This window comes from Lutjanus erythropterus, chromosome 20, assembly GCF_056507025.1.
Source record: "Lutjanus erythropterus isolate fLutEry1 chromosome 20, fLutEry1.hap2, whole genome shotgun sequence".
NCBI lineage: Eukaryota > Metazoa > Chordata > Actinopteri > Lutjaniformes > Lutjanidae > Lutjanus > Lutjanus erythropterus.
Window position 1 is genome coordinate 6,201,847 of NC_139336.1, and position 10,609 is coordinate 6,212,455.

General features: G+C 38.3%; 1 protein-coding gene across 2 annotated transcripts in view; it reads left to right on the plus strand.

Moving 5' to 3' along the window:
- LOC146308097 (uncharacterized) overlaps nucleotides 1-6,659 on the plus strand; it is a 50,302-nt gene extending 43,643 nt beyond the window's left edge. For both annotated transcript variants that reach the window (XM_084745935.1, XM_084745936.1), the window contains 9 exons: nucleotides 793-945; nucleotides 2,037-2,204; nucleotides 2,423-2,596; nucleotides 3,156-3,245; nucleotides 3,372-3,455; nucleotides 4,414-4,532; nucleotides 5,563-5,671; nucleotides 5,787-5,944; nucleotides 6,221-6,659. In XM_084745935.1, the coding sequence (XP_084602061.1) occupies nucleotides 793-945; nucleotides 2,037-2,204; nucleotides 2,423-2,596; nucleotides 3,156-3,245; nucleotides 3,372-3,455; nucleotides 4,414-4,532; nucleotides 5,563-5,671; nucleotides 5,787-5,944; nucleotides 6,221-6,341 (1,176 nt within the window). In that variant the 3' untranslated portion in view covers nucleotides 6,342-6,659. The remainder of the gene's footprint in view (nucleotides 1-792; nucleotides 946-2,036; nucleotides 2,205-2,422; nucleotides 2,597-3,155; nucleotides 3,246-3,371; nucleotides 3,456-4,413; nucleotides 4,533-5,562; nucleotides 5,672-5,786; nucleotides 5,945-6,220) is intronic.
- The last annotated feature ends 3,950 nt before the right edge of the window (nucleotides 6,660-10,609 follow it).

A 10,609-nucleotide genomic window follows, 5' to 3' on the forward strand; every position in this document is an offset into this window, starting at 1 on the left:
GGGCTGTGCATAAGACTGTCGTTTCACTGTCATAATCATGTTATGACATCTGTAATGAATATGAAGTAGTTGTTATGAATGTTTCTGACTGTTGACTTCAAGTGTCATTTGGTCAGTTAAATAATTTTTAATGCAAAGTTGAAATTGTCAGTTAAATCACCTTTATATCGTACTTGGTTGTCAAACTGGCATCTGATGACATCTTTATGACAACTCCAAAATGTGCCACTTTACCTAGGGTTAAGGCAAATGTTAATGACACTCTTATAATGGTCTCATGATGACCAGCATCAAAACCAACCGTTTGACAGTTACGTTGTCATAACAAAGACATTACTGGCTTGATTAATGTCAGGTTGTCATAACAATCATCACATATTATCTCAACTTTGCATTAGAAATAGCTTAACATAATTAACCAGATGACAGCTATAAACAGTCATAAACATTCATGAAGACTCCTTCATCCTGTTGTCATGACATAATTGTAACAGTGTAATGACACTCTTATGCACTTTCAGATTGGACTAAATGTCATATTGCTCAGCTGCAAGGGCTCAACTTTGATTCCACATTTTCTTGTCACTCCAAACTGTCAAATAAAAACAAAAAACTGCACTTTTGATGATGTCAGATATTAAACAACAGGTTTTATGATGAAGCAGAGCTCTGACCTGTGCATGTGTGTGTGTGTGTGTGTGTGTGTGTGTGTGTGTGTGTGTGTGTGTGTGTGTGTGTGTGTGTGTGTGTGTGTTTGTGTATGTGTGTGTGTGTGTGTGTGTGTGTGTTCAGGAGAATCTGGAGAAGCAGACGCAGCACGCCCAGACTCTCACTGAGAAGCTGTGGCTGGCAGAGAGGCAGCTGGAGGAGATGGAGGTGGACAAAGGCACCAGAGACAAGAAGACGACCGAACTGAACAGCACCATTCTCAGACTGGAGACAGAGGTACAGAGACAGAGATGGTGTCTTTTAACCTGCCTGTAAAACAACAATGTAATAGATAGATGGAGACGAGGACAGTTGTTTTATTTTCGGTAGCTGTAGTGAAAAGCAGTCATTGCTTTCCCTTAATTGCTTAAATCTGGACGACAGGAAAACCTGACAAAAAAAAAAACTAAAGAAGGAATCCAAAGGTGGGACCAAGTCATTGTTTTGCAAGTCACAAGTTGACTTCAACTTCAAATGTTGAGCTAATTTTAGACCCACATATTTTGCAAACTGCAATTTTTTTGTTGACCACTGAAAAAATCATGTACGTGAATAAAACTATCTTAGGTAGAATTTTTTCCAACTGGAGCTCAGTAACAATACATTAGATCCTGCAACTTGACTGGATGCCGTCAGATTGGTTCAAACAAAATGGATCTGAGAGATTAAGTGTTGACTTGATGCATCATAAATCAACTTTGTAAGTCAAAAATTTTTTGAAAAAAATCCACCGGCATGGCATATTTTTTACCAGACAAAACGGGAGCTATGTATATATGAATGGGATACTGTTATCATTTTAGCATCTAATTATCAAAACTACTGCAGTTAAAAAACAAGAAAACAATGACACATGTATTTCAACAAATTAAAACAAGAAAAAAAACAGACTTTCTCACTTTAAACATACTTGGCCATTTGAGTTGAGATTTCTGAGTTAATGAGGTACACGTGAATGCACCAAGAAATCAGAGTGTCTTTGTGTGTCAAAATCCGACACAGACAACAGAGGACAACAGCAGTGCATCTATAATAATACCAAAATTATTATATTTTATATTATATAATTATTATATGACTGAGATTTATTTGTCAAACAGAAAGCCTGTTTTGATTTTGTCAAATCGAGTCTAAAGTTGTCAAATTTATGACTCAAGTCTGACTCAAGTCCAAGTCATATCACTAATTTGGTGGAAGTGGGCTTCCATACAAACTGCACTCTGATCACCAAAAAGATCAAAGTACTTGAACACTCCTTTCAAGTGGTAAGACGGATAAGTGTACGTATGGTTTACAGGAAGTGTGTGTGTCTGTGTGTGTGTTTGCAGCTGAGCGAGGCCCTGCAGGTGTCCACGCAGGCCGCGGCCGAGCTGAACCTGCAGCAGAAGCTGCGTGAGGACAGCCATCTGAGGGTGGACGAGCTGGAGGAGTCTGTGCTGGAGAAGGAGCAGGAGGTGCAGAGGCTGCAGGCCATCGTCAACAGACTGCAGGGAGAGGTACCCACAATGAATACTACCCATCAGCCTCTGCTGTACTTTGGGTCTTGTTAAGATGCATGTCACACATCTTTGGTGTCACCTTGGTTTCATTTTGTTGGTTAAATTAAACTAAAAAAAAAAAAAAAAGATAAAAATGCTGCTGATTTTAGCTGAGAAGACTGTTGATATGAGCGCAGCCTCAGGATCTGTGTGTGTTTTTGCACATGTGTGCGCAGGTCTCTGGTAAGCTGATTGATAAGGAGCAGACGCTGGAGGAGGAGATCCAGCTGAGGGAGAGGATACAGCTGCAGTGTAAGCAGGCGGAGAGGATGGTGGACGACCTCCAAATGGAGCTGCACAGCACCAACCAGACCAAAGAGGACCTGGCCAAACAAGTCAAACAGGCCCAGGTACATCGATAAAACATCTTCCCCAAAAAATATATGTATAAAACATCATTCATATGTAGTTTCAAATCGATTTACATACAAGAATATATCATGGAAGAATGAAGAATAGTGGTCCAGTGAAGTGAAATATTTTTTTTTGGACAGAACTTTAAAAAAAGCTAATATTTATTTAATATCCTGAGTGTTTCATCCTTGAAGTGAACTCTTCCTGTTTGCGGCTGTAGATCAGACAGTATCCACAGCGTGTTTGCGTACGTGACCTCATGATTCAAACAGAGATGTCCGCTTGAATTAATCAGTCATGCAAACCATCAGAGTTCGGGGTTAATGAGGCATTAATTATGCAAATCCTGTTTAGCAATCAGCGCGCTAATTCCATAATCCTAAATATTCATCATGTCGCTATTTCTGAAGATACTTAATCTGTCCCATTTCTGAATAACCTGAATGTGTTCTGCTGATGAGGACTGACCTCAGATCAGGAGCTTTCTGAGGAGGGAAGTTTGGTTTAGTCGCATTTCGATGACTCACTCCTTCTGATCTCTTCGTCGTCTCTCAGGAGAAGATCATCGACCTGGAGGGCGATCTGGAGGAGCTGCATGACAGCGAGCAGAGATGGGCCTCCAAACACAAGAGAGCTATCGAACAGGTAAACACTCTGCAGACAGTTAACTGAGAATTGTTTAAAAACACTGACAGATGATTCTAACATCCATTATGTTGCTTAGACTGAGTTTGTTCATCTGGTCTTTAATTTATTTGTGTTTTCTGTCAGATGGAGCAGCTGCAGCTGAAGCTGATTCAGGAGAAAGATCTCAACGACCTGCTGGAAACTGACAAGGCCGGCATGGAGAGACAGGTACTGTGTGTGTGTGTGTGTGTGTGTGTGTGTGTGTGTGTGTGTGTGTGTGTGTGTGTGTTTTCACTTCTCTCTCCAGCTCTCTTCAAATTCAATTCAAATTCAGTAGTCCTGTACTCGAGTTTTGAGGCTGATACTGATATTGAAGAGTTTTTATTACATTTGAAAAAAGATATTTGATTTTTTTTAAAATTAAATTTTTTTAATGCCCCCTGGTGGACAAACTGTGTAATCGCAACACTGTTTCTAGACAAATATTTGCCATTTCTGTGCTGCGGTTCCTTACAAGGAAATTAATGGCAAACATACACCGATACATCTGTGACAAAGTTATTATTGTTTGATATTTTTCATTAGTTTTTATTTTGGTTTTTTAAAGGTTTTTTTTTCTCAGTACAGTTGGGTTCCACAGCTGGTTTACTCATTTCAGTTAAGTTTTTGTTGTTAAAAATGTTAAGTTTTTGTTTAACCTTATATTAGTTTCAGTATACTTTGGTTTGGGTTTTTTGTTTGTTTTTTGTTTGTTTGTTTTTTTGTTTTTTTTTTTGTTTGATTTTGTCCATGTCTACAGTCTCAATAAACATTCCACAGCAATGTCCCCTCATGCTTGACAAATTGACAAATTTGACTAAATTGAAAAAAGACATTTCCTGTACTGTATATTGTTATTTTGTTTTAGAAGTACACAATATTGTTTCAGTCTAGTTTTTATTTTATTTACCTTAACTAAAAAAAAAATCACACCCAGTTTTAGTTTTTAGTTTAGTTTTAGTAACCTTGATCTGTAATAAGTAATGTAGGCCAGTGCTATTATTCATGTATCCTGGTCAGGTTTTCATGATCTTATGGAGATATAATATTATGAATATTGACAAGAACTTACAAAAACTGTACCTTTAAGTATGTAAACAATTAACAATAGACTTCATCTGTAATATAAATCTGTGCGTGTCTGTAGCTGCGTGAGCTGCGTCTGGAGGTGGAGGATCTTCAGAGCTCCAGAGTTCAGGAGGACGTCATCTCCAGAGCGGAGAGCCGAGTCAAAGAGCTGGAGAACAGCCTGAGGGCCGAGGAGAGGTCAGTATATTCAAATACATTTTTGGGGCTTTTTATGCCGTTAATTGATGGACAGCTTTAGATATGACAGGAGAGGAGGAGAGTGAGTCGGAGAATGACACGCAGCAAAGAGCCATAGACGGGAGTCAAACCCACGGCCGCTGGACTCGCAGCCTCCGTACATGGGGAACACGCTCTACCAACTGAGCTACCCACACGCCCTGCAGCATTTTGTTTTTTTTTACTTTTTATTCTTTTTGAAAAACTATAAGGTGTTTCTGAGGCTTTCTGTCACTGTTCTATATCAGAGGTTCCCAAACTTTTTCCTCATGGGACTCTCTTGAGTAAACTGACGACTCCTGACTGTGACATATTTTATGGATATTTCATATTACATGAAATGAACAACAATAAAAGAGCGACTAATCAGTCATACAATTAAGCCAAACAGTATTACAAGAACTCCAAATGTTTTGTGTAAAATGAGTGATTTGGATGAATTTTGATTTTTGATTTGATTATTTCCTTTGATTTTTGAGACAATATGAGATATATAGATATATATAGATATAATCTTTATAATCTTGTAAAAAAATTAAAGTTAGTTTTCTTCACAGAAAAAATAATGAGATAGGCTCACTGTATGTTCTTGATAAAAGTTTTGTCACACCCCTTAAAATCAAGGAGGCCTCACGACCCACCATGAAGCTTTGGCGACCCCGAGGTTGGGAATCAGTGGTGTAATCCATCACAGCAAACATTAATCTGCACCTGAACTACGTTACCAAACATCACACACACTTTATGAAACTTTACTGAGTGTGATCCTCTAGCAAGTTTCAAAAGTTTGATAATTGATTTTCATTTTTAGAACGAATTTAGCGGCTGCTTTATGAGACAGAAAAACACAGCCTCACGTGTACAATGCAGCAGTGTGGTCTGCAGAATGGTTACCTGTGATATGAACATGTAACCATGGCAGCACACACAGATGCTGTCTGCTCCTGTTGTCCTGTTGGCTGATGTGTTTGTGTGTTTGTGTTGTGTGCAGGAACAAATCAATCCTGACAAACAGCATCAGTAAACTGGAGAGGAGGATCAACGAGCTGAGCGACCAGATGGAGGAGGAGCACAGAATAGCTACTGAGCAGAAAGACCTGGTAACACACACTCACACACAAACTCACACACACACTTCGAGGTGTTTCTATGACTCAATGTTTGTCCACTCCTTTGTGTCCCAAACTGACCGCTGTCCTGTGATTGGTCCTGCAGATGACCCAGAGGATGCGCTCTCTGAAGCGCCAGCTGAACGAGGCGGAGGAGGACGCGAGCAGGAAGGAGGCGCAGTGCCGCCACGCCCAGAGAGAGCTGGCTGAGGAGAGGGAGACGAGCAGCCGGCTGCAGAGGCAGCTGATCGACATGCAGACAAAGTACGTACACAAACACACTACTACAGATGTAAAAGTTTGCTTTTTTGTGGATCTTCATAGACTTTTTTTTTTTTAGTGATGCATCATTTGGCAACACAGCATGAAGCATCAGTATGGTTGCTATGGTTACTAGTGATTAAACTGTTGATTAAATGTCCAAACAGACACCTGCCTGTGCATTTCATAGAGCAAATAAAAAGATCAAACATTGTGCAGTCTGTCCCAGTTAAAATTAAAAAGTTAAACACCAAGTCTCTGTCTCCGTCCCTCTAACAGGCGTAAGGACACTCTGAACATCCGTCAGACTCTGGACAACCTCAGATTGGACCTGAGCGTGGACGACGAAGATGACGACCACCTGCCACAGGAACAAACGAGCAGCGGTGGGAAAGTCTGAACCCTCACGCTTCTCACTCTCTCATCACCAAACATCTTTACACTTCTCCAGTGCAGTCAGGGTGTGTTGACACCGGACATTTTTTAAACCTGCCAGCAACACTTTAACACAGTCAAAGAGCCAGAAGTCCATTCTTCAAAACCAAAAGAGAAAAAAAACAGTATTGGCTGAGGAATTCCATATTCTCTCATCAGGAATTAACACAGGAATAACGCTCATGAGTGCTATTGGAAAAAATTGTACGTTGTTGCCTTTTTGTTCTCTCGACAAAAAGAGAAAAGAAATCAACTTTTCTGGGGAAAAAAGCTACTTTTTTTTGTTAAAAAGATCTTCTTTTTTCCTAGAACATTCCCTGAAAAGAACTATGTAATCTGCTTCTTATTATAGGAAAAACAGAGACAAATGATTACTTTTCCTTCAAAGATCTTTCCCTTGAAAGAAAGAAATGCCATAGCACATTATTAATGTTTATAAGACTTTATTCCATTTCAGAAACATAGACTTTATAATCTGTTATGATACATTCAATCAGTTCTCTGTGTCTTTATAACTGGCTAAAGTTATGGTACATACAATGTGCTGTGTAGCCCAGGACTGACATTCTTCCTTCAAACACTGTTGTCACTTTTGCATCAAGCTATAAAGCACTACTATAAACCTTGTTATAAGTTGTCATGTAAGATTATAAAAATAGACCTGACCATTACAGAAACTTTATTCTCCATGTGTTAGTTCAGTTTGAAATGTGTGTATGTTTAGGTTTTCCTCTGTGCACATGACTAATTAAATCTTGAGTTTAAACTTGCAGTAAATTGAAAGTAATAGTTCTCCATGTCTACAGTATTTTGTTATAATTAGGATCAAATTACAAAGTTCTTTTCAGGGTATTTCACTAGAAAGTGTTAGGAAGTTACAGACAAGAACGTAATTATTGCCCTCTGCTGGTGAAAATCAGGAACTGCAACAGCAATCGATTCAGTATATTAAAAAAAATCACAGAGAGAACTGTGGACAGACGCTCCTGGAGGACTCCACTGTTATTGGGACAGACTCAGACTCATTGACACACGTTGAACATCAGTTCTTCTCCTTTTCTATCAAATATAATCATGTTCTACCTGTTTGCCAAAGATAATAAATGTATGGGAGCTGCTCGGTGCAGAGAGCTGTTGACATCCAGTGAGAAAAATCTTACTGGTGACAGTAATGACATAATGAGGACATGATAAGGTGCCTTGTAGTTTTTAATGTGTTGTTGTAGTTGATGTAACAGACAGCTGCAGTCTGTTAAAATGAGCTTTAAACAGGCAGAAGTATGTTTTTGGAGTGTGAATTTTATTTGTCAGACAAAAGCTTTCAGGCCTTAAACTCCGACAGTTTGATGAGATTTGGAGCGGGACTTTGTTTTTATTTTATTTTCTTTTTCTGAATTCTTAGAAAAGAAAGTGCAAACCCTCTCTGATTTCACAGCGTTTGTTTTTTCGTTTGGTGGGACTTTGCTGACAGGTCTTTCACGAGGAGGGATTTTTTTTTTCCATGTTAGAAGTTGTTTGGTTTAACATGTGTGACACACTCATCTGCAGTATTTGAACATATTCCACACTGGTTGCCGACATATTACAGGGTTATGATGACACACACTGTGGTGTAACTGTTGAGGAGGGATCCTTGGATGTGATTGTAGATGTTTTTGATTCAACAATATTATTTATATTGAACTTTTTATGTTTATGTCGTTTTTATGATTTGAAGAATATTGATTTTTCTGCTTTTGCATTTGCTTGCAAGGCAAAAAAATATTTTAGAGAATGAATGAAATTTTGTATGATTTTAGAGTTGTGTTTTTTTAGGGGGGTTGCTGTTGTATTGATGTATCTTACAGTATGTGTTCATGAAAGGAGATTTAAGGGATGATCAGCAAAGAAAAAAGAAAGAAAGAAAATGTCACCACAGACTTTGCCTTAATCAGGAGCTTTAAAAATTGGATTTTATCCAAGTTCACTCACACTGGATGAGAATAGAAGATAGTATTTTTCAAAATATAGATGTTTAAAAATGTAAAGCTGAGACATTTTATCTGTCAGAAGTAAAACAAATGTCTAAATACAGTTTGGATCAAAGATGTGTGTTAATGCAAAGTGTGTAAGAGTCAAAAAAAAAAAAAAAACTTTAAACAGATTATTGTGTTAGAAACACAGTTTATATGCTATGTGGTTTTCTGTACCATCTCTTAAATGTTCTCCGTGCTCTTATTTTGGAGGAAATAACCTCCAAAAGAAAATTAAGTGAACAGACAGAAACAAACATGGCTGGGTTGTTAAATTTAAATAATATGCAGGAAATTCTCAAATGGCTTAAACGTAAATCAACACTTTAATTTGAAAGAAATGAATTGTGCATAAATTGAACCCAGTCATGTTAGAAAGTTTGTCCTCTGCTTGAAGGACGTCTGTCACAAACACACAGCCTGAAGCTAATATTTGGATTCTCTGTTATGTTTACATTTGTTGGTGTATTTTGCTGTTTTGGAAAAAAGGAGGAGCATAAATCACACGTTTTGTCAATGAAAGAGTTTCATATTTCAGCTGATGGGAATGTAATTGCTACACAGTGTCAACTAGGCTTTTTTTTTTGTTAATCTTTTCACATAACAAAAGTAGTAGTGATAGTGTCTGCAGGTATGTAAAAAGAAATAGAATACACCAACTTATTTTTGTAATTCCACTTCACATTCTTGTGGTTCTGCTGTTCTTGGGTATTTATTTTTCACATTCTCTCTTTTGGTGAGAAGTTTCTTAGTAGAAAATGCAAATAAAGTCTTCTCCACTGTGAATTCAGGGTATTGTTTGTTTTTTGTGAGGACATGTTACAAACATCAGTATTTAAAATAGCTGACTATTTTGCCTTCTTGGATTTTTGTCCTTTAAATACAGATGAAAAAGCATCTCACAAAGGGGCTACTTTACTCTAAGCCATTATTTGATACCAGGAATAAGAGGGAAATTACTTTTTCTGCCCACTTTCCAGAGGCTTGTCCAAAATTAGCTGCACAATTTCACAAATTAAGAGCCTGACAACACAGATGTGGCAGCATTTGGGAAAAGATGACTCCCAAAAATGTATTAGAAGTTGTTTAGAACATGAAAATGTTCATCATATCATAAAAGTAGTTTTACAGTTTTTCTAATCCCATAGATTCATTCACTGATTTTGTGTGGATACTGATTCAGGTAACAGGTAACTGGTTGAAATAAATAGTTGAATTATTGTTGCAGTTTGACTAAAAGTCCAGAGGGTGGTGCTAAATGCCTGCAGAATGGGCCTCTAGTCATGTTGCGTTCGGGACAACATCGGAGGTCGTTATTTCTCAGTAGGAATGTCCAACTTCTTACCCCAAAGCGGTCCAGGGCACAACACTCAAAGTTAATTAAAAACATGGCTTACCATGAAAAATTAATGAGTGCATTTGTCAAATGTACGCTCAATTTAACCCTCAGCAATGTAGCCTCCTTGTGTAACCGACACAGAAATGACACATGAGGTGACAGGCGCTATTTTATTGCCATACATTTTATTGTACGGCACTGAACAACATCGGCAACATATTCTAATAGTTTGTATGTAGATTTATTTGCCTCGCATTCACCAGCAGGAATGCAGTCATCGGTGCCCGAAAAATAGGAAAAAATGATTTCCCGGCTGCAAAAATTTGTGTGAACGCCCCCTCAAGTCAGAAGAACAACTCTTAGAAATGTTATTTATTAGCATTATCCCTGATAACAAGTTCCGTACTCTACACCAGTACACCATTTTAGTAGTAGCATCCATGTTGTTTCCACTTAATGACTTAAAAACTTGTGAACACACCAAAGTTGGAATAATGATTTTCCATCTCGGAAACTGGGACCTGGGACCCGATGAGCACATGAATGCACCATTTTTCTAGCAGGAGGTGGGGAAATTCCGACCCCCTACGTTGTCCTGAACGCAGCATCAGTAGCGATGCGGAAGAGAAAGGAGGAGGGAATACGAGGGGGCGAAAACGAGCGGATTCCTAGCATGAAGAGTAAAACAGTGTGAGAAAAAAAACTTTTCAACTGTTGAAATTGAGTACTAAATTTGTCCAGAAGAGACGTACCTTGCTCCGAGATACTCTTGGATGGAGGATCACTATTAGACGTGTTTTTGATGACCATTTTCCGGTAAGTGCTAGCTTAAAAACGATGTTAGCCCATACTCGCTCTATGACTTTGAATGAAAAATATTAA